Genomic DNA, 24516 nt, shown 5'->3' with positions numbered 1-24516 from the left:
TCTCTACGGTAAGCTGCGTCACGTGACCAGGACATGCTCCGGAAGTTGCGTAACAACACACGCGTGGCGCGGCCCGCCGCTTCCGCAAACAGAACTGTGGGAGGCTGTATTGGTGAGTATGGCAATGGAACCCCGACCTTTCATGTCTTTGTCTTTAGGTCCTCCACCGCAGTGGAGATGGAAGGGGCACTCCGACTGCTGACCTAGGCTCGCTTCGCATTAGCTCTGTGCTTTCATTACCCGTCGCAGGGGTTTACTGTGCCTTCAGCGCGGAGCAAAATAGGCAATACTTGTGGGAGTCGATGTGTGCTGTTGCTCTGCCAGATCCGGCGACTCCGGGCCCTAAGAAGCCTGAAGAGCTGCATCAGGCCGTACCGCAGGGCCGCACTAAGCGGGCAGGTGAAGGAAGGGGATTTTAGCTATGAAGATGCGTCTGTATGTGCTGAGCTGCGGATCAGAAACCTAAGCCAGAGGTTTAGTTAAGAGGTAGGCCGCGCCAATGACAGAAGAAGGTGAACTTGGCAGAATTCTCTTCTTCCCTCTGCCGCGTCTTGAACTCCCAAGTTGACCCCGTCTAGCTAACGAGTTGGGAGGCGCAGAGCTTATCCTGCTTAAGCTTAAGCCCGTTGGCCCTGGCTAGTTGCTCTGTGGTTCTCTGAGAAACTGGAATGACTAACACGTGGCTTGCTTCAGAGATGTAACTGGAGAGACAGGTCGAAATGCTTATTTGGCCATTAATTGCATATCCATCGCGATGTCAGTTGACTCTGTTCCCTAAGCTCCTTCCTGGCGGATTGTGAAGGACAGTTCTCTTGCGTTTCTAGTTTATTCATTATACCACTTTGACGCTGTGTTTCTGACATTCTTACCTACATCTGCCATCATTTGGAATTTTTGGTAGTTTATTCTGACCAAATTGATTGTTTTTATGAAATCTTATTTGTGGAAATAGAGTTGTCTATAGATAAAATTCACACCTATTCCCAATACTAATTTCAGGCGTTGATCACAGCCAAAGATGATAAATCACGTTGATCTATTTCAACTGAAAACATATTTTTTGTTCCTTATTAGGAAATAAGTGACAGAGAAAAGATAGGGATTTGATAATTCGGAGGGCAGTTTTACTAATTTTAAGTAGTCATTCTGAAAATTAATTTTTTGAGTGATTTTTCCCCCTCTCATTCAGCTTCTATTTTGGCATGTCTTAGTACTTTTTGGTACCTAAACGTTGGGTAATGAAAGTTCGTTTTCCTTGAGAACCTTCCCAGTTTATAGTGACTTGTTTTTATGTATTTCCTTAAGCAACTTAATTTTCTGTTGTATTTCTTTACTCAAAAGGTTTTTTTTATACCCCCTCTTCATAACTTACGGATTCAGATTTTACTGAATCTCACCGATTTTTGTACTTCTCTACCTTATTCATTAGTGTTGAATAGTACAGCCTAACATTTTAATAGTAGCATATAAGCTGTAAGTCTCTTGAAAGTGGTAGGAGTTCCATACATTTGTTGAATGACAATAAATGGATCACCAGTAACAATTTCTGTTCAGTAGATAGTTCACTTATTTCCTTTCCTGTCCCATTTTACACCTATGCCTAAGGACATTTGAAAGAGACTTAACAGTTATTAAGTTGCAGACTGAGTCTTGAAACAAACTTCTTGTCCAAAGCCATTTCCATTCTCTTTACTTTCTACCTAATTCTGATGCCTATTACGAAATAAGGATTTCAGAAGTCAGCTGTAAGTTTCCAGACTTTTCCTTTTCTTAATGCTCTTAGTGTCTCTGATTTTTTTTTTTTTCAGTATTTTTGGGCCAAAAGAAATATCTAACAGTACCACTTATAAGTATTTTAGTCCAAAGAATTTAAGTATTTATGTCCTGACAACTTAATTAAAAAAAAAAAAACAATAATACAGAAACTGAAAGAAAAACACGAGTCTTACCAATGGGATCTGTACACCCGTTAGGTACTTTAAACTTCTCAAGCCTTGAAATAAGATTAGATATGACCAACTTCATTCCCTGTTTAACATTGATTTTCTTCGATTCCACAAAAATCTTAGCTTCACAAAGTTATGTCATTGAAAGGAATGTAGTACAATCTAATCATTTAAAATTGTGCTCTACTTGAAGCTTTATCTGTGACATCTTTCAGATGTCAGATATCACTGTTTCCCATAAAATTTTAAAATATCCTGCTGTGTCTGTATGAGTTTGTTGTAGTGCTCAGCACACAATTTGAGAACTAAGGCTATTGAGTAAGGATCAGAATACAAAAGGAACTTGTATACCTCTACTTCATTTGTCAGTTTTCATGCCAAAAGTGACTTTTACAGATAAGATTAGAAGTGTTTGGGGATTATAATTAGTAGTCTCGCATTAGCATATTCAGAAATTCATATTAATATGTGTCAATTAACATTGTTTTCAATAGTCTCTACAATGAGATTTTTTAAATTTCCTAGTTGGTCACTGAAATTAAATGGCTGGCTTCTGTTTAAAATTGTTTTAAAGTTTCAGCATTAGTGGTTTATAAGTATTATCAAATGTTTACCATTTCAGTGTTAGTTCATGAAGTTGTACCATCTATTTAAGTAATCAAAAATGGAAAATTCTGCAAAAGCAGTGGAATGTGAAAAAATCTCTGTTGAAGAGGCAAAAGCATCAACAGATTCTGAAACAGAGTCTTCATTCAGTATTAATAAAAACACAACTGCTCCTGGGACTGGGCTTTCTGAAAAGGCTTTTATCTGTGGGCAAGTAGACACACCCAAAAAGAGAAAAATGGAGTCTGCAGAAGATCTTGTGAAAGAGAGTTCTAGTGAGGAAGACGCTCCATTCAAGAAAAGAAAACTTGATGCTGGAATTGTCCCAGAGGAGAAAGGTTCTGGTGACAGTGAAGGCATTTCAAGGAAGAGAAGAATGGAAACTGATGATTTTCCAAAAGATGAACCTTCTACTGGAGACGGCACTCAGAAAAAGAGAAAAAGAGAACTAGAAGATGTTCCTGAAAAGCAAAAAGTATGTCGAATGTATTTTCTTTTATTCATAATGAGATATGTCAAATTGAAATGTGGAACAGCTGAAAAGTACTCATTTTTACATAATCTTAATAACTTAAGAATATTCTTTTTAATTAGATATCATCAAGATAGAGAAAGCTTTTAACTTACACTTTAGTTGTTTTTATTTAGGTGAAAGTTCTGCTAATGAGATAGTTTTTATGTTATTTCAGAAATCTTATGTGATTAGAACTTGAAAGCTAGTACCCAGCCCCTATAATTCCCCCCTACTTCCACCCTTGACCTATGGATGTTGCCTTTCGCCTTAGGAACTGGATCTCTGAAGGCGGAGAGTCTCCTCCCACATACTCAACTGTGCACCTGAGGCCAGGCGCACCCGGTATATGGTCCTTGGCTCCACCTGGGGCACAAACCCAGGACCTTCTGCGTGTAAAGCAGATATGCTAATCACTACACTATGGAGCCACCCCTGAAAGCTAGTTTTCATGATTTGCTTTTTCTCAGTGTTTTAAAAAAGACAAGAGTATGACTTCCAGATGCTTTATCCTTCTTCATTTCTTATTGGGTGTTCATCTCTTTTTTGTATCTGAAATAGTTGAGATTATCACTTAAAATAAATTTCAAAATCATACCCTTAATATTCCTTTAAATATATCGTTTCCAACTTTTAATTGGGGTAGTTACATACAATTTTAGGTAAGCAGTTGCAAAAGCCTGATATTTAGCAGGAATACTATAAAGAAAGGGGTAGCAAGTCTTTTCATCTGGGAATACCATATTGTGAAGGAATTTGAGGCCAAATCTGGATTTGGAAGGAAAGAGGACTTCAGTGAATGAGTAGAATTCTGCCATCAGCCCCGAAGAAGAAAGTGGCAGATAAGCAAGACATTTGTCATTAGTAATGTGTGAATCCTTGTAACAAAGAGAAACTTGCATTATAAATGTGATTTTTAAACTTCTACTAGCAGCAGAACTCTTTTCTCAAGTGAAAATCTTAAATCTGATATGTAAAATAGGTAAAAGATGAATCGCTTATTGAACAGGAAAGTGGGGGGACCTGAAACCCTTTACCTCCCATGGCATTTTTGCTGAATGCTTAGGCTTTTAAGTAGGGACTACAAATTGAAAATGTTCAGTTAGATTAATAGCAAATAACTATGGAAATCACAGACACTGACTATAAAGTTCTAATCCCTTTGTATTGTCTCATTTAATGCTCACCACTATTTTATAATATAATAAATATAATTCCTGTTTTATTTTCTTATAGGAACCCCGTCTATTGACTGGCATTTATTGATTTGAATATATCAGAACTCAGGAAGAGTACTTGTTTTCTTAAGACATTGATATCAAAATTATACAGATCAAGATGAAAATTTTAAACCTAGATATGTTTTTAAAAATAGGAAATGGGAAAACAAGTCTTATGTCTAATTATAGTTTAGTGGGATTTCTGTGGTTAGTGCCATTGCTTAATGAAGTTTACCAATTTCAGTAGTATTTTATCCTTATATAGGTCAGATGCTCTTTTAGTTTTATTTTTCCCATGTTCTGATTGTTAATTTTGTTCCTTTTTAGAACTTGGAAGAAGGACACAGCTCAGCAGTGGCTGCCCACTACAATGAACTTCAGGAAGTGGGTTTGGAGAAGCGTAGCCAAAGTCGTATTTTTTACCTGAGAAACTTTAATAATTGGATGAAAAGCGTCCTCATTGGTATGATTGTTTTTTGATTTATGGTTCGGCATTTTTTATTTCATCTTATTACTCATTTTCCCCCCAAATGGTTAATCATACACCAGGGTACTACATCTTTAATTACCATTTATTGTCAGATCTTGGCTTTATAAAATTGGAGCCAAAACTAAAACTAGGCCATTGAGAAAAATTCTTTTCATATTCACTTCTGGTTGACTACATACGATATTAATATTAAGTTGAAAAGTTAACCAAGCTTTTCAAGGTAGTATATACGCTCCTTTTATTAGAATTAAGGTTACCTAGTGCTATTAAGTAATTATTCTGTTTTGGAGTGATGGCATATTGTTAGGTTTTATTCAGTCAAGAAAATGGGCAGTATTATTATTTTTTTTATCTCTCTGCCTTTAATGAGTTAGTAAAGGTAATGTGTGTTAACTGTCCATTGAACTTATTTTTCTTGTGTGATGTCTAAGGAGAAATAAAGTTTATGTTGACGATCGATGAAGACATTCAACTTTTTGGAGCCAGCATTTCATCTGTGGAAATTCACCTTTGAAATTAAAATGAAAGTCAGTGAAGGAAATATGATTCAGTATATATATATTGCTTTGTATATCTATTACATTAAATAGATTCTTAATGTGAGTTTAGAATTTGAAAAAGCCAATGTATTTTTAAGTTTTTCACAGTAGTTTGTTTTTTTGTTTTTAAAAAATTTTCATTTATTTATTGTGGCATTTCAGGTGTTCAATTAAACAGTAAGCCATATATATACATTGCATTGTGTGTTCACCTCCCATCGTTAGATTTCTGTCACCACATATTTGACCCCTTTTATCCCACCTACCTCCCTCATCTGCCCTTCCTCTCTACCCTCTGGTAACCACTAAACTGTAGTCCATGTCCATGAGTCTCTGTCCGGTTCATTTGTTGCTTTTAGGTTTATATCCCACATACAAATGATGTGTGGTTTTCAACTTTTTCTGTCTGTTGTCTTTTATTATGAATGTTTTTTGTTTTTGTTTCTTAAAGCTAGCCTCAGGAAAAGTGAGAATGCTTTCTTGAATACATTGGAAAGACTAAAGTGCTAATTATAGGTACTTTCTACTAGTTTTGATGATAATTTACTGACTTTTAAGGATAAATTAGACATTCTGAGTAGTATTACAGGTATCAACTAGGTTAATTATTTTTAAGCACATTTTAATATTTCCTATCTTGTTCGTTTTTTTTAAACTCAAGTTTAAAAAAGTGTAATTGCTTCTGCCAGATATCGGGTAATTTAGTGTCAGCTTTTTTTTTTTTTTTTTTTTTTTCATTTTTTTTTAAAGGTTAATATTATGTAATTTTTATTCTTATTTTTTTTAGTGTTATGTCATTTTTAGCCTGTGCTTTTAAGGTACTCTTTGGACCCTTGAAAGAAATTTCATTTTTTTCCTTATGCAGATCCTATAATGCAGATAACTTATCATTGGGTATTTTTAAATGATGTGCCATTTATTCATGTATTTATTCATTGAAAGACTTAAGTCAAACCTAGCAAAAATGTGTCTCAACACATCATGGTATTTTCCTTTTTCAGCTGTTCCAGCAACTCTCTCAGTGGGTGCTCTGCCATCTGCACCTGTCTTTTCTGGTCCTATGTGGTATACGTCAAGCTCCCTCTCTGGCTTTTTTCTTTCTCAACACCCATTCTTTATCATTCGATTTCTCTTTCTTGTTGGTGCTTATAGCATAGTATGTAAAATAATTGAGTTCTCTTCTTGACTGTGATGAGGATATATTTAAATAATGTTTCATGATGATTTCCCCTCTCTGTAAGGAAATAAAGTGATTTTATAAATCTTGTTTTTCACCTTTCATTGTTCTTTTTTATGCATTGTTTATAAGATTCATATTTAACTTTCTGTTAAATATTTCTGTTAAATATTTAACAGAAAGTTAAATATTTAACAGAAAGTTAAATATGGACCACTTGTACTTCTATTGAAATTACTTTAAGATCCTGTGGACAGTAAAAGGCAAAAGCATTTATACAGAATATGCTAGCAATCAAAATAGTACAATCAAAATAGATCTAAGGATGCCATATTGCATCACATTTTATAATTGCTGAATACTTCAATTGTCTTAAGAATATTAAGATGTCTTTAACTGATATTTGAAGCATTTGTCTATTGAGATATGGTGACCTACTGGATATTATTTGTTGGCTATTAATGTGATTTGGTAGATTGAGCTGAAAGATTCCATTTTTATTTCAGGATGTTTAAGAATTATGATGATAGTAAAATTAAGAGGTGTGTATAGTTATTTGACTAGTTCTTGTATTTCTTTTGGAGGTAAAACTGACATCTTTTATGAAAATCAAGCACTCTTATCCCATAATTATTTTGATTAACTTAAATGTATAATAAGCTAATCACCTAGCTTTGGAAAGAGGAAACTACAAAAAGTTATGAGTATTTAGTTTTATCATGAACAATCGTTGAATCTTGTATTAATTAGAATTTAAAATATCTGCTATTTAATGTTGAATCAGATTCTGAAGGTAACCTTTAAAAACCTGTCTTAACTTCCTAAAATATCAGATATATACCTTTTTCATCTTCGATGCTAGAGGATCAAATTAATTAATCCTTAGTCATATTTTGAAACATTTATGTAAAGTAATAAGCTACTTAAATGAAAATATAATTCATATTACATGTCAGGCAGCAGTTAATAGGCTATTGGGGTACCAGTTTTTTAATAATTATGGAGAAGAGATTTATTATGACTTATTTCTCTCTTTTAGGGGAATTTTTAGAAAACTTGCGACAGAAAAAAAAACGTGATATCACTGTTTTGGACCTGGGATGTGGTAAAGGTGGAGATTTGCTCAAGTGGAAAAAGGGAAGAATTAACAAGCTAGTTTGTACTGGTAAGATTAAAAAATCATGCGGAAAAGAATAATTTTCAGGCAAGGAATGGAAAATAAAAATCTCATTATTATCAACACAACACTAAAATATCTCAAGACAGTATATCTGGGGGCTACTCATGAGATGGGTGTTTTTAAAATAACATAGGAGGCTTCGTTGATGGTGTTAGAGTATGGTTAATCAGCCTGGGATAGCTTGTCCTTCCTGAAGCAATCAGAGATGATTAGAGTCATGTCTAAAGTTGAAAAAAATAGGAAAATTTCATTAGCAAAAAGAAAATAGGAAAATTTGAAAATATAGGAAAATTTCAGTAGCAAAAAGAAAATACAGTGGATTGAAACACATCAAATACAGGGGGTAGGGAAATCTTATTGTTCACCTATGGAGGTTGGTAGAAAACCTACTCATTTTTCCGAGATTCATAAATTAAGTGGGCAGGTGGAGATTGAGTATTGATATTTCCTACTCTATATGAGCCATATTTCAAGGTAACCAAATGGTTGAAAGGGATATTCCTCTTTATTGAAAAATCATAATAAATGCAGGAGAAATGATGAAAATCACGATTTTTCCACCCTTACTGAAATAATAGATCTAAGCAACAGTTATAAAAAGACACTAAAGCTGTTAGGTAAAAGAAACGTAATAACTAAGTGAATCAAGCACCTGAACCCACTAGTCAGTCTTAACACTAAAGTGGAACAAACAGGCATCATATTCTTCGCATTGTTTTGAGTAATAGGAAGTGCACAGCTCTACCTGTGAAGTATTGCCAAAATTGGCACTCCTCAAAGTTTTTGGTTTTATGACCACTGTACACTCTTACAAATAGTTGATGACCCCAGAAAGTTTTTGTGTATGTGGTTGTATCAATTATAGAAATTAAAACTGAGAATTTAAGAAATATTTTTAATCCATTAAAAAAAACAATTTAGTGAGAAGACTGGCATTTTAAAAATGTTTTTTGCAAATCCCTTTAGTCTGAAATAATAGGAGACAATTGGATTCTCACAGCTGTTTCTGCACTCAGTATGTTGTGATTTGTTATTTTATTTGATAAGTGGTTATAAAATGAAGGAGTGTTTTAATAGCCTTTCAGGTAATCGAGGGTGTTCATCTTTGATACTACATCAAAACTTGATAAGCAGTAAGTAGTTCTTTAAACATCCACAAAATGCAATCTGAAACCATATCGATAAACTTTATATATTCTGTTACATTTAAATTCGTTTGTCTGTCTTGCACTTTGGATCTTTTGGCCTGCGAGATTTTGTAAATTTGGAAATTAATGTTAACTAAAGTTATGCATATCTTCTTTATGTTGACATCAGGAAATCACATTTGTTTAATATCACCTCCAATCAGAAAAATAATGGCAAAGTACCTAGCCCGTGGTGGTAGATGCAAGTTTTTCCGAATTGTAACTTTCACTCGAAAGCTCAAATTTTATCATTGGTAACAAGTATGTCCAGTGTTTTCCTTGATGTGAAAGACTTACTTCGTTCATTTTCAAGAAAATTTTTGCTGAATTACCAAATCTGAAAAGCTAGTTTGTCCGTCAGTGGTTTTATTTCAAGTGAAAACAATTTTCTATAAGAGAGTGGCCAGTACAGTTCACAGTGCAATCACACTGGTCCTTTTCAAACTTTTTTGTATAACAGAAATGTTTTGTTACTTTCCATTTCATCACATGGAATATTAAAAAGATATATTAAGAGCCAGGATTTAATAATAATTTTTACTGTTTTATCAAGGGTATTCAATGAAACTAGCTTTTCCCTCCCACACTTATTTATAATAGTGAATATAATTATTACTAGTACCCTTTGGTGCTACTACCTTGTATTCCTGATAAGGTGCCAGCATTTTATTTACCATTGCTTTTGCTTCATCAGTGCAAATCTCAACATAAGGAAAAAGGCAAATAAGTATAAATTTGATATTTCTAAACCTGGGCATACAGTATTATGTTTTATAATTCAAATTAGAATCAAACTTTCTGCTTTCCACTTTGAATAAGCATTTAAAAAGCATGATAGAACTTTTCTGATATTGGTACCTATTGAGAAACCTGTTAGTGTCTTTTGAAAAATAATAGGGCATTTACATTGAAACAAAGACTTTCTATTTTGTTTCGAAGGCAATTGAAAGTTTTTGCTTGTATTAAAGACTAGATTTCATGCCAAAATTTATCAGTTGAGATTAATGTCTAGATTTGTGCCATCTTTGCATTTACATTTTTTCTCTGTGAGTCTTTGTTGACAGCTACTAATTAACCCCTTCCCCTTCCAGATATTGCTGATGTTTCTGTCAAACAGTGTCAGCAGCGTTATGAGGACATGAAAAATCGTTGTCGTGATAATGAATATATTTTTAATGCAGAATTTATAACTGCTGATTGTTCAAAGGTACAAGTTTTTAAAATTTTGTCTTATTTTTTTATATTTTTAGTTTGGGTAATTATTTATTTTAAAAGTCAGCTTTTTAAAAATGCTTTGAAACATTAAAAACCGTAGAACACATGTTTTCAGTTTCAACTAGAAATTCTATTATAAATTTTTAAAAATAATCCATTGAGTACTTCTGAGAATTTTTTGCTTTTAATAATTAGAACTTTTGAATTCACTTGTTGCTTTTCTGTTTGGATAAGATTTATTTTCCAGTATTTTGAAATAGAACTGAACTTAAGTTTTGTTCATTTTGTAATTTTTGAGAGTAGCTTTCTAACATATTAGAATCTGTTTATTTTTTAACTTTTATCTGTTTCTGAATTGCTTAACAACTGTGAAGTTTAAGAACTACTGAGACACTTAAATGGTAAAAGTCCCACGTTGATCTTTAGGTTCTTTGTCTGATTCATTAGCTCATTAAGCTATTATAGATACCTTTAATACTACACGTGTTTTTTACAGTTTTGAAAGTGAGAGGAACAATGGTAGTGTACACTAGTATATGTATATTTTAAATGTCCTTAAGGCCAGCTTTATGGGTTTTTTTTAAACTAAGTTATTCATTGTTATTTTATTTTAGCTTTCAAGTAAAGCCAAATAAAAGGATCAACTCCTTTACGTGCCATATTTGATTAATATATTTTAACATGATTTCAGAATCCTTAGTTTTAAAAATTACTGTGAAAATGGGATTCAAATTCTGTTGAACAAAAGTGAAAATTATTTTATTATGACCCTCATTATACATAAGAGAAGGGTAGGTTGAAGACTATGAGGAAAAGGATAGGTAAGTTGATGGGCATGTCTACTTTTATTTTAAGAACCCTAATTCTAGAAATTAATTTATTAAAAAGTTATTATTGTTGTACTTCAAAATCTTATTTTAATTTGCTTTAGGAACTTTTGATTGACAAATTTTGTGACCCAGAAATGTGCTTTGACATCTGCAGTTGTCAGTTTGTGTGTCATTACTCATTCGAGTCCTATGAGCAGGCTGACACAATGCTCAGAAATGCTTGTGAGAGACTTAGCCCTGGAGGCTATTTTATTGGTACCACTCCCAATAGCTTCGAACTGATGTAAGTACTTTCAAATATATTGTGATTTACAAAATGCTTAATATTAAGGTTATTTTCAAGTAGCAAAAGTTTATCAAAAATTGAGTTTTTATAGAACATATTATGTTGATCTTATAAGGGCTGAACATTTTGATAGTGTATTTGAGTAAGTACTCATAATTTAAGTTAAAAAGACAGATTTACGGATGAGCCTTTAAAATATCTTAATGTGTAAGTTGGAAGCTGATATTACATCGAGCCAGAGGTGGTAGTGCTGGACAAAGTGCAGATTAGATTCTGAGGCACAGAGCATTAACTAGCTGTCATGATCGCGATGCCTACCTCTAGCTAATTTTATTATGAGTGAGATTGTTAATGATAGTTTAGTATTTTGCTTCTTAAAAATAGCTAATATTCAATTAAAAAGCTAATCAATTATCTTTTTAAAAGTATATCATGTAGTTAGTTTTTACATGCATAATCTGATCAAAATAAGTCTGAGCTACTAACAATTTTAATCTTTTTATTTTGGTTTGGGGATAACCATTATAGAAGACGCCTTGAAACTTCAGAAACAGAATCATTTGGAAATGAAATATATACTGTGAAATTTCAGAAGAAAGGAGATTATCCTTTATTTGGCTGCAAATATGACTTCAACTTGGAAGGTGTTGTGGATGTCCCTGAATTCTTGGTCTATTTTCCATTGTTAACTGAGTAAGAATGTAGTTAATCTGTTACTATTCTCTTTTTGCCTTCGGAGAAAACAAAAAGGGGGGAAAAATCTATATTTGTATTTATTCCTTATTTTATAGGGGACCCAAAGAAAAAATATAGTATTATTAAAAAGAAAAAGAGAAAAAAAAAACTAACCTCAAATCTAGGGTTAGTACCATACAGCTTTACTTAGTTTTCTTTTATTCCTGGAATTGTTTTTTTATCCTATAGGTAAGAAAGAGAGCCTGTTACCTTCAACTTGTGTCAGAGAATACATGACATTTCATAAATACCTGACATAACTGCTAGTAATTTAGGAATATAAAATGAGTCTTCCTTTTGACAGGGATGGGTAGTTAACGTATTACATTCACTATAGCTTTGAAATCACCTATGTCTCACAGGCAATGTTGATAATAAAATCTTGATTCAGGAATCTTTTCGCTCATACAGCTGAATCCCTAGAAGTTCTGGGGACTCCATAGACACTGGGAAAGTTGGAGTACCAGACTTCATCGGGTGAGACTTCAAAGGCCTTATGAGACACCTTGATCTTGGGGTTTTCTTCGATAAGGAGATTGGAAGAGTCAGCTTAAATGTAGGCCATGTCACAGTTGACTGAACTCGATTTTAGATTTTTTAAAAACAAAAGCCTTATTAACTGAAGGGAAAAAAAGCTTTATTATCTGCTTACTTTTAGTTGGTGATTATTTGAGTTGTGTCTTAGCTTGTAAAATTATGGCTGTAGGATTTTCAGGAGTTCTATAATGTATAAAAAATTTATACAGTAATATAAAAGTTAAGTAGAGTGTGACTGAACATGAGGAAAATACTATGCATAATTTATAAATACAATCTATAAAACATTTGAATCACATTTTTGTTCTTAAAATTAGAAAACTTTTAGAAAGTGTTATTGCTCTTCAGCTTTATAAAAGAAGAAATTAAGCATAGTGTGTTGTTTCATATGTTTAATGTTAGCTTGTTGTTTTTGATTAACAAAGTTGGCGATTTTAGTTTAACTTTTTTTTAAAAGCTGAGCAAGCACTAGCAATCCTTTCTATTTAAATTGTGTAGTGGTGATAGACATAAAAAGTTACAAATCATAACTTTTTTTATTTTGTAACTTTTTTAGGTGAGGCAACCCTTGGTTGACCTCACAGATTGCCAAGGACCTTGTCAGTTTACAATCCCTTATTTTTAAAATTTTTTTTTTTTATGCCTACAGCACCTAGTCTTCCTAGGTGGTCTCCCATTCAAGTACTAACCAGGCCCAACCCTTCTTAGCTTCCGAGATCAGACGGGATCAAGCTTGTTCAGGGTGGCATGGCTGTAGACCAAGTCATCACTTTAATATCTAAATTTTTAAAAAACTAGAGAAACAGGTATTCATTTGGTGAGACAGAATCCAAAAATGCATAGGGATTTTTGAGATGCCATTTTGCCATTTCATTAAGAAACTGAACAAAAAGATAATTAGCTTTTATATGGCAAACCAATTCAGATTGGTCAAATTGAGTTTCAGTGCTTTGCAATTATGACATTCCTTTGTTTCATTTTTAAAGGCTTATTTTGGAGACTTATGATAGTAAATGAACTGCCTAGAATAGAAGAGACTTTTATCTTTACTCATACTGCCTTTCCAAGGAGAGCTAATTCAAATCACAAGGAATCCTATCTTACATATGTCCTTTACATACAAATCTCAGAGGCCTGCAAATGTTTTCCCCCACCCTATCCCCAGAACTGTCACCTCGCAAGCCTTTCCATGTACCCATTCACGGTTTTTCCTCTTTTTTTCCTTTTCTCTTTTACCTGCTGCCTGAAATCATCCCCACTCTCCCTCATGTTGTCTACAGATATATAGTTATAAACTTTGGCAAATAGTGAAAAAAATCAAAACACAGAGTATAACATGGAGACCTAATATAATTGAGGATTTAAGGAACCCATCTGTGAAGTGATGTTTAAGTCCAAATCTAAAGGATGAATAGGAGTTGGCAGGTTAAAGACTGCAAGGAGGAATCTTCCAGGCACAAGAAACAATATATATGAAGGCCCTGAAATGATGCTGGAGGAAAGCCATTGAAGTACACTTTATAGTTTGATGGAGAAGATATAGTGGCATATTGAATACAGTGGGCAATGGAGAGAGGGAGATGACATGGAAGACTCCCAGGATTTCTAGCATGAATCGTTAGAGGAATTTAGTGAAATAGCAAAGAGTGGCGGAGGAACAATCTAGTGGGGTTCAACCTTGGATATGGGAACTTGGAGAATGCCTGTGACACATCCTGGTGGAGATTTCTAGTAAGCGGTAGGACAAAGAGAGCTGAGCATAGATAGATGCTGGCAGGCTCGGTAAAATCAGGGGAGAGAAAATGAGTAAGGCTTTGGGCCACACTCTTCAGAACCTAAAATTTAAAAGTTGTGTAAAAGAAACTCATGAAACAAATTGAAGAAGCAACCCAAGATATAGGATAAAAATTAGTAGTGTATCTTGCCATAGAATTCAAATGAAGAATCTTTTAAGGAAGTTGGCACCTGTTTTCAATGCAGTAGTGAGGAAGCAAGTAAAATGGAATCAAGAGAAAAGTGTTCCTTATAGATATTAATTTCCATCTTACAGCCGGCCTTTCATTTTACTTCCCAATTTTTACATTAATAGAGCTAACTGTGACCCACTGACATTTAGAAGGCATATTTTTTTATGGGCATTGTTAGTGGTATGTTACTTGTCATTCATTTTGCATCACTTCATTGTGAATATATAAAAGAGATGGTAGCTTTTTAATTTAAGCCTAGAAAATGTCAGTGTTGTCTGAAAGTAAGCGATCAAGGAATTACAAACATTTTGGAAGCCTTTTCATTAAATAATCTTTTTTGGACAGAATGGTGAAGAAGTACAATATGAAACTAGTCTACAAAAAAACATTTCTGGAATTCTATGAAGAAAAGGTTAAGAACAATGAAAATAAAATGCTGTTAAAACGAATGCAGGCCCTGGAGGTAAGTATTTAGAAAAGCTGTAAAAATTCCAGATTATGGTTAATTTCTTTTGATGCTGCTGATATGCTTCTCAAGGCCATTTAGACACTTAATGTTAATATAAATTACATAGACTATAACTACTCTAGGCTCCTTAGCCTCTAGGACAGAGTTTGGTACAGAAACTTCAGGGTGGAAGTTCATTAAATAGTTAAATGAATGAGTGCATAACTGAGTTATGCTGTCATCAAATTCTATATAGTACTGTTTTAAAATAGGATTTTTCAACCTCAGGACTATTGGCTGTTTGGACTGGATAATTCTTTGTTATGAGGGCTGTTATATGCACCGTAAGATGTTTACCCACTAGATGCCAGTAGCACCTCTGCCACCAGTTTGACAGCCAAAACTGTCTCTAGACATTGCAAATGACCCCTGGGGTGCAAAATCACTCCCACTTGAAAACCACTTCTTTACAATAATGCCCTTTGGTTGCATCAGTAATTTAAAATCTTCCTGGCCAGCATCCAAGACAAGGTCATATCATGTATACTTTTATTCTTTGGTGACTGTCTAGCAAGATTCCAAGTTTTTAGACTATATTGGTCCTTTAGACATGTTTTAACTCCTAGACTCCTCTCTGCTTACTCTAATGCAGTAGCAAAAGTATCAATACAAGCTTTAAAAACAGCATACAGTCATTAATTAGTTTTTCTTATGTTTCTTATCAGTGTTTTTAATTGGACAGATCATGAGCATTTTTGTTATTGATTAACAATCATATTAATCAAAAAGTCATTAAAAACTTTTTAAAAGTATTTTAAGCGTACTCTTATCCTCATACTTACCCCTTGAAGCAGCTACTATTCCTATTTTTAAATGGGCAGTCTGAGGCTTAGAGATGATAAATGACTTGGTTATTAACGTTTAGATTTTCTTCAGTTTTTTTAGGTGGTATTCCAACAAAAGTCTCCTATTGTAGTTATGTCCCTCCTCCTCCCTACTGCTCCAGTTTTGAATGGGCGGGTCTTTAAATCTTTGATTGTCTTTTAAAACCAGTATTCACTAGAATGTTATATTCTTCTTTGATTATATTTTTTTACATTTTAGAATTAGGAATGTTTGTATTTGCTTTATAGTAGGAGGAAAGGCTTGTTTGTTTTGAGAGAGGAAAAAACAAGAGAAAGCGTATGCATAAATCGCCACACACATGCATCCCTGTAGTACATCATCCTTTTTGGTGCTTTTTATGTTCAATGATCAGTTGTTTATTCTTTCTCTTTGCATGCGGGTAATGAATTGTTTGTGCAATTTATTCAAAAATATATGTAGATGGTGAGATATGGATAACAGTCCACTTCAGGGATCTTATAGCATATTGAGGAAATAAACATACAAGCAAATAATTTAGTACAGTGTCAGAATTGCCTTAATGAGGAAATAAAGTGCAGTGAGTATATAAAAGGGTCTTTAGGGAAGAAAGTGGACTGTAAAAGTAAAGGCAGAGAAGCATGAGAGCAGAGAATGTTTGAAGAATACTGATTACTGTGTTATTTCTTAACACAGTAGTTCTCCAGTCCTCCTCTCCCCTTACCTGCCCTTAAGGACATGACCTATCACTGTGGCTGGCTGGGGACATACATAAGCAGTAATAGTGTGTAGCTTGAAGAAGTCCTTTGTTTTTTTTTTCCTGCTTCTTCACCAGGTCACTTCTGCAGGCCTGTAAAGAGTGGGAGAGGACATGATCAAACAAGAGTGAGAACATGACTCAGGTAGCAGTATGAAAGATGGTTTAGAGGGATGTTAAGCCCAAAAGCAGAAAGAGCAGCCAGGATGATATTGCTTTAGTTCAAGTCAGATTTTAAACTGATCTGTTCTCTGATGTTTGCCATAAAAGATTTTTTCCTAAAGTTGTCAGCCCTCAGCTGGCCCAGAATTTTAGCAGTAGAACCAATAAAACTTTGCTCTACTCTCTTGGAGCAGTGTAGCAGATAGAAGGAAGAATGAGAAGACGTAAGCCAAGCAACTGTAGTTATAAAGTTCTGACACCTGTTTTCTTTTTTTCTCACCTGGGAACAGTTCTGGAAAGGTAACTGCTTTGAGAAGAGACGTTTATGTAACTTTTGTAGAGTACATGGTTATATTTAATATTCTATGTAACTTATGTTTTTGATTCACATGTATTTTATAAAGCATATTCTTCATAGTGTAAAGAGAAATTAGTTAAAAGGTTTAAAAATAGTGTTTGAGATAATTTGAATAAACATTTTGGTCAGCATACCCTTGTGTGTGTGTGGCCCTTCAGATTTTGGAGGTTGGATTATTTTCCTTATCTTCTTAAATTCTCAGAGTTCTCTTTTGACTTGAGTTTTTCATTAGTATTGTTTCTAGTTGCTGTTCTTACCTTCCATGGCTACTAAATCCCTATAATGCTCAAATTAATATTTAGCTCTTTCTTCAGCTTTGTGTTGTAACAGAAAAAACCTTTGATGGGAGGCAGAGATGCAAGTGTTTGCTGCTAAGTAGTCCTTTGTGGTGATTAAATCGTTTAGTCCAACTGTAAATATTCTACGATTATGATCAGAGTTGACCATAACAACTGTTTTGTCAAAAGGGGATTCCCTCTAACCATTTTTTTCGTATTTCATAAGTATATGTAATTTGTATTCCTGAAGTAATACTTAGGGATTATTGTGTTAATTATTTTATTTCAGTGATTTAGTGTGTTCGATTCTGGATTGTAAATTTCCTTGTAGTAGTAACTAGAAATTTCACTTGCCTCCCTAGCCATATCCTGCATATGAGAATTCCAAACTTGCCTCTGAGAAGGTGGATGACTACGAACATGCAGCAAAGTATATGAAGAACAGTAAAGTAAGGTTACCTTTGGTAAGTTCTCATTTTTAAACATTTTATTAAAAAGTGAAAAAAGCATATTGGAAACTTAGGAAAGTATTTCACTGATTTACAGAACTTGGGTTCACTGAGTTACAAATCAGATACACATTGGTCTGTTTCCCCTAACATGACTTTTTATAACCATAGAGTATAAACTGAGAATGGAATGCTGTATCATTATATCTTAACCCAAGCACTAATAACTCATGGTGTTCTGTAGATAAAATTCAAGGGTTCGTGAACTTAGATGGGGAAAAATTAACATTTTTATTTTCACTGACTTCTATGTGGAAATTTACATTTTGAATTATGAAATTTAATTATGAATGTAACAATACCACTGTTATTATTGTAGGTGTGACTTTGCCATTAATAGAAATTACAGATATTTGGGTAACATATTTCTGCTGACATCTTAGAATATTGTTTACATTCATCACTTTTTCAAAATTGCATTAGTTATTTGCCACTATATCTTGTTAGTCAATAAATGTGCAAAGTGGCACATATATTACAATATCAAAATGTTTTATAATTTATTTCCTTTGCATGATATGTACTCTATTTTGTGATTCCTTTGTGAAAACACAAAAATCTTATTTCTTCCTGCAGGGCTAATTGATGTTTTGAGATGGGCATTTTTATTTTTTCATTTTCCAAGTTAAATATACAAAATAGATGCTTTTTCCAGTTACTCACACATGAATACCCTCTTTACCGAATTCACCCTTCGGCTGAGAATCAGCAGTTAGAGAATTTGGCAAGAGGACAAAAGTGTTGAGAGATGGTATTAAAGGTTACTCTCATTGATTTAGTTTACATGTTCAAATCACAATATTTACTGTAAATTGTATATTTATATATAGCAAAGATAGGGTTGTTTGGGCACCTGTGTCCATTATTGAAAAATTGACCCTTGAACAACATGGAGGTTGAGGCCACTGACTCTTGCACACTCAAAAATCCATGTATAACTTTTGATTCCCCCCAAGTTTAACTAGTAATAGCCTTCTGTTGACCAGAAGTTTTACCAATAACATAAACAGTTGATTAACACATGTTGTATATGTTATATAAAGTAAGCTAAAGAAAAGAGAATGTTATTAAAGTCATAAGGAAAATACATATGCAGTATTTATTTGAAAAAATCCACAGACAAGTGGACCCATGCAGTTCAGATCCATGTTGTTCAAGGGTCAATTGTACTTCCATGTTCTCTCTAAAATTTTCTTTTTTGTTTTTGTGATTTTAGGGAACCTTAAGTAAATCAGAATGGGAAGCTACAAGTGAGTATATCATCAGTATAGGTTTATTGACATTTTCAAAGATTGTTTCAAGTGATCATTAAAATTTGAAAACTTTAGAATTTTTCTGACACATATTAGGTTGTATGTGCGTATTTATGTTTACATAAAATTCCCGTTATATCTAATCCCCCCTTTCTTGCACAGCTGTTTAGCGCCAAGAGAAAATATATGCAGGATGTTACTTAACATAAACTTTCACAAGTATTCTTAAACATGTTCATTGCCTACTCATTACTATTTAGCCATCTGTATTTGATGTCTTTACCTCAGATGTCTATCAGAAAATTTGGCTTGTAGAACACTTCCATGTATTTTATTTTAATTCTGGCCAATCTGATGTTGTCAGTGAAAGCATAAAAAATACTAGAACATTTAGTAAAGGAGCAGTAAGCATGATATTTTACAGGGGTGGGGACAGGCCTTATATGCAGACATTCTAAAGTGAGGTATCCATATTCGGAAGTCAGAGAGTTAGAAAATCTGTGAAATCCTGTGGTTCTTCAGCAAATCGATGTTGAAGTCAGCGCCCACAGCCTCACTGTTAAAATTATGATAATACCCTTATGTTGCCACAAGGACTTTAAAGGTAGTTCTCACTGTTTATTGAAATATTTGCTGATTATGTTGAAGCCCCAAGTAATCACAGACAATCCATTTGGTAAACATTGGGTGTTGACTTACATATAGTTCTATGAAAGGGCTTTGGGGGTTAAAAAAGTAAGCAAATTATAATATCTGCCTTCTAGAAGTGTATTATCTAATGGAAGAAATGGACACAAATAAATGAACGAGTTAGACAAACAGTTTGAAGTGCTACAGTTATTGTAAGGGGAAAATAGGTGAAGGAGAGTTTAATAAAAACTTATAAAACCCGAAAAATAATACTTAATACTATTGAGTGTTTAACATGTGCCCAGGTACTATTTTAAGTTTTTCATATATTGTAGCTCATTTTATCCTCACAACTTGATGAGTCGACTGCTATTTATTATATCTCCTTTGTGCAGGCGAAAAAGCAATTAATTAACTTGGGTAAAGTCACAGAGCTAAGGTCACTCATCATCATGGGCTCATGGAAGCCCATATGGAAGGAAAATTTCTTAGGACTTGCTGAATTGGATAGAAAAGGAAAGAAGACAAATAGAGCCAACATTTTGAGCTTATTTGTCTCACAATATTGGTACCTTTAGTAGAAATGAGATTGGAGGATGTATTAGAGACGTAATCTTTGACAAACTGAGATGTGCGTATAAACGTACACATTTCATTACTTTCTCCAAACTGGAAATGGAGTAGATATTTTAGGTATGCCACCCATCCCATACAGTGTGATGGAAAACAACTCATCAAAAGCCATGATGGTGTGGTGGCCATAGCTTAGAGCTGTATTTTTATATTAATTGTGGACTTTAGTGATAAAATACAGGTGAATTAGCTGGCCCCAGACAGTTGAGGAAGAGATGTCTTAGAGGTGGGAAAAGCAATACAAGAGGAGTAATATTCAAATGGCAGCCAATATCTAGCACTCTGGATCAACCAACTCTTTGATAAGGTACCCTGTTCTAGGTTGGAGGGCTTTGTGGGCTGGAAAGCATCTTGCCTGGTGTCACAGTTTAATAAATACAAGCAGTTATACTTTGAACTCCTACTGGTCTAAATCATAAAGTGCTTTTTACTATGGCCTGCTGCTCCTCTAGAAGATGCTTTAAATGCGAATGGAGAGTAGAGAATTGTTGCTGATTTGCTTTAAAAGTGGTTCAAGATTTGCTTCTTTAAATCCCTGTTTAAATTCTTACACAAAAGGCATTTTATATATGAGTGAAACTAGGAATGTTTGAGTTAGAAAGGCAAGTTATTAATTTGCTTCTCTGAAATCAGAAACTGCATCTTAGTGGTTTTAAATGACCCTCAATGAGGGCAGGACAGGAATGCCGAGTTTTTTGCAGTTAAGTATAGGTATGTTTGGGGTGGGTTTGGCAGGGTTGCACTGCAGTCTTGGGGTATGGGACAAGGTAAGTAATGCTGGTCTGTTCCAAATTTTGTTACATATTTGCGAATGCTTTGCTTCCTTATCCTCTAAAAGAATCTATAGTGTTGATTATTACCCTGCCTGTTTTCTGTCCACCTGTTTACTGCCAACCATGTTTCATTTTACCTAAAAAAAAAAAAAAGAAAGAAAGAAAGAAAAAAAAGAAAAAATTGGGAGCTAGTAGATAGGAGCACAGAATAGCATGACCAAAGTAGTGTTTTGGAAAGAGTTGTATGATGGTACTCCTGTGAAGGTTGGATTGGAAGAGCAAAAAGCTGAAGGATCAGGAGGCTGTACGTAGTCTGCCATCCTTCATCTATTCCCTGCTCAAAAGTTAACTAGGAGCAGGGACTTCCAAGTTATGTGGCCTGTTATCATGACTTGCTGGTTGCTTGAATGGCCTAGTGCACACCCGGAACATTCGTGTGATGTTGTGAAGGTTTGTCATCTTTTTCAAGTATTTTTTCACCATAAAATCTATTGGTATCTTATTAGAAAATATTATAGGTTTGAACTTCAGTGTGATTCAGAATGAAGAGATACACTTCTATGTCTTAGAGTGAATATTCAATAACACAAGATACCTTATTTAGAGGAGAGTACTCTTGGGGTTGGATTCATGCAGGAATATCACAGTTGGGGCCAGATTAATATCTCAGAGTATCAATTACCATATGGTTTTTGACTCATTTTCCTTACCGACCGTACAATACAGCAATTCAATAATTAGAATTTTAATAGGCACGTTATATATGTTTCCTACAATTATTAGTTTTTTTCTGAATAAAACTTTACCTATCTTACTCCAGATAAAAAGAATTAAGTCATAAGATATTTTAGTGTTAATTTTCTTTTATACTTTTACATTTTCTTATTGCAAGTTATTTTTAGAGATTTTTAGAGCCGTCGAATCGGTTTTCTCAAGGGATGTGATGTCACTGAGTATTACTGTATGTAGACATTTGTTTTCAAATATCACATGTGATCCCATATCTGCTTAAATGTCTCAAAGTCATTTAGGAACTCTCAGAAATAATGGGATTTTTCCTCTCCAAATTTGCTTGAGAGCCTAAGAATTTTCACCAAAATGTAACTAGGATGGATTTTTTGTTTACCTTGAGGATATGAAAAACCACACTCTAACTTTTCTTTATTTATTTTTTAGGTATTTACTTGGTTTTTGCATTTGAGAAGCAGCGGTGAGCAGCAGTCCAGCTGTGTTCCATCTTATACAGATTTGAATGATCCACCTTACATAGATTTGACAGCTTTGTTTATTTTAAGTATTCTAAATGTACAGATGATGCCGAAAACTCCAATGTATAAATTCAATACTTGCTGTCTGTGACAGTTGAACTTTTGTGTGTGTATATAAGAATGAGTTGGGACCTTCATCTTTAAAAATCTATTTTTTTTTTTAAGTAATGTCCTAAAAGTTCCATTTGCCTCTACTGTCTGAGCTCATAAAAATTATACTATGACTTGCTAAAGCTGCTTAACTTCTGATCTGTTCATTGTTTACAGTATTAAATTTATCATAGTTGTAGAATTGATGAGGGAGCATACTGGTTTGCAGGTGTGTGCTCTCATTTCCATAGTTAGGTTACATAGTGTTTTTCAAGATTAAATGGATTGCATTCTGTACAGTTGAATGTAAGTGTTCAGTATGTATTGCTAAAGTTATAAGTTTAAAACTAATTTTAGATTGTCATAAAAGTTATTTACCTAGAATTTTAGCCAGTTGTTATAAATAATAACTACTTTATTTGCTAATATAATGCAATTCTGGAACTGGATAGAACATTTTGGATACCAGAATAGAATTGCTTTGGATTTGGGGGATTTCTCTAAAGAATTTCCTACCATAGCAATTAATGTTTCTGGTTGTCAAGAATGTAATTAGATTTAGTTTTGTTGAACAAAAATGGGGTAGTTGTTTTTTCTCAAGAAACAATGAAAACCTGTCATGTAAACCCTGTTGCACATTTTCCTAAAATTAGATACTAAATTACAGTAGGAGGACATGACTGTTAAAATCTGACAGACTTCAAATTAATTCTCCCTGTGTTTGTTCTAGGTTATAGCACTAGGGCTACATGCTATAGATCCATCCCAGAAAGAAACAATATCTATTCTTCCATTACAATGTCATACTTTGGGCAGTAGGATTCGTTGTCTCATCACCATTTAGAATTTGTGTTTGCCATTTCAAACTATTGCAATCATCAGCCTTGGCTTCTTACTTGACTACACTTCCAAAACTAACAGCTAGGTGAACTATTGTCTTTACTTTATATCACTGTTTGGAAAAATTGCTAATTTTTAGATGTAGTGAAAAGTTTAAAGAACAAAGCAGAGAAATTATTGCATATTCTTTTAAAAATGATTTTTTAAAGCATGTCGAAAAAGGCATTACTTTCTATAATTATCCAGAGTACTTGTTTAAAAAGTGTAGTCTCTTAATTTGTTTATATATGTCATTGTTCATGATGTTGGAGTAGCACGTTTTTTAGCAGGACATGGGTTACCTAATTTCTGTTTCTTCTGCAATCTGTCAATCTCCAAACTATTACTAGTTTACAAAAATTAAAGTCTTTTTGCATTGGTGATGGTTTGCTATAAGTCATTTGGGAAAATAAATAATAGTACTGCTGACAATGGTGGCTGTTGTTAGCTAGCTAAAGTTTTGTAATGGTGCTAGGGAAGTGGAGATGGTGAGCTCTGAGTGTTAGTTACATAGCCAGGTTCATTTTAGTTTTGGGGAAAGTACCAGAAAGTATTGATGGTTCAGTAGTGCATGAAAATCTGCTTTATTATTTCCTATCACTATTTTCATTTAATGGTCTTAGTTAATTCTAAGCAAGTTATAAAACATTTTTAGTCTCTTTCCACTGCATGGTTAATTTGGGTGAGAGAAGAATCCCCCAAAGGATCGAGTAATTGTTGGTAATACAAAGCAGAGCGAAAAAGAAGGTTCAGAGCCTTCAGTGGGTAGAGAAGAGCAAAGGAGCTTAGGTGGATGGAGCAGGGCTCTGGGGTTTGAGTAAGCTGTCGTATGTGCAGGAGAGGAGCAGAGCCTCTTTCCTATGAAGTTTATTGGCCTTGTTGCCTTCTCTGCTGTTCCCTTTCACTCCCTTACATCTTACTGTGATTAAATGTCTGGGCAGTGACACACACTCTTAGGAAAAGGTAGCCCCTACCCACCATCACCAAGGCAGAAGCTGGTAGGACTTCCCCACACTCATACCTACAGTCTAAATATTTGGTGGTTTTCCATTCAAGACTTGTAACTGTTAGGAGAAAGAGGGGCATGACCCTATATCACTGTCGGGTCAGTGATGCAAGCTGTTCAGGGCAGTGCCTACAGAGCTCTCCCAGACCTGCTATTCAGTTTGCCTGAGGACGAAAGTAGAA

The 24516-nt window shown here is 34.1% G+C and overlaps 1 protein-coding gene and 1 pseudogene across 2 annotated transcripts; one reads left to right on the top strand and one right to left on the bottom strand.

Annotated features, from left to right (window-relative positions):
- The first annotated feature begins 8 nt into the window (after window positions 1-8).
- RNMT (RNA guanine-7 methyltransferase) lies at window positions 9-23711 on the top strand. Of its 2 annotated transcripts, none has more exons than XM_016119903.2 (11): window positions 9-112; window positions 2569-3027; window positions 4611-4746; window positions 7529-7654; window positions 9948-10063; window positions 11003-11184; window positions 11716-11880; window positions 14772-14889; window positions 17656-17757; window positions 19019-19052; window positions 22268-23711. In XM_016119903.2, the coding sequence occupies exons 2-11, from the start codon at window positions 2611-2613 to the stop codon at window positions 22303-22305; spliced, it is 1434 nt and encodes a 477-aa protein (XP_015975389.1). In that variant the 5' UTR covers window positions 9-112; window positions 2569-2610; the 3' UTR covers window positions 22306-23711. The 2 variants fall into 2 exon arrangements, with proteins under 2 accessions (XP_015975389.1, XP_036085703.1); XM_036229810.1 differs by lacking the exon at window positions 9-112 and adding an exon at window positions 119-486 and having other exon boundaries at window positions 22268-22594.
- Window positions 13100-13218, bottom strand: LOC118610631 (annotated as a pseudogene).
- Window positions 23712-24516: the final 805 nt, after the last annotated feature.

This window comes from Rousettus aegyptiacus, unplaced genomic scaffold (genome assembly GCF_014176215.1).
Source record: "Rousettus aegyptiacus isolate mRouAeg1 unplaced genomic scaffold, mRouAeg1.p scaffold_m13_p_12, whole genome shotgun sequence".
Lineage (NCBI taxonomy): Eukaryota > Metazoa > Chordata > Mammalia > Chiroptera > Pteropodidae > Rousettus > Rousettus aegyptiacus.
The sequence above is the reverse complement of the archived record's forward strand: the minus strand, read 5'-3'. Positions and strand labels throughout refer to the sequence as shown.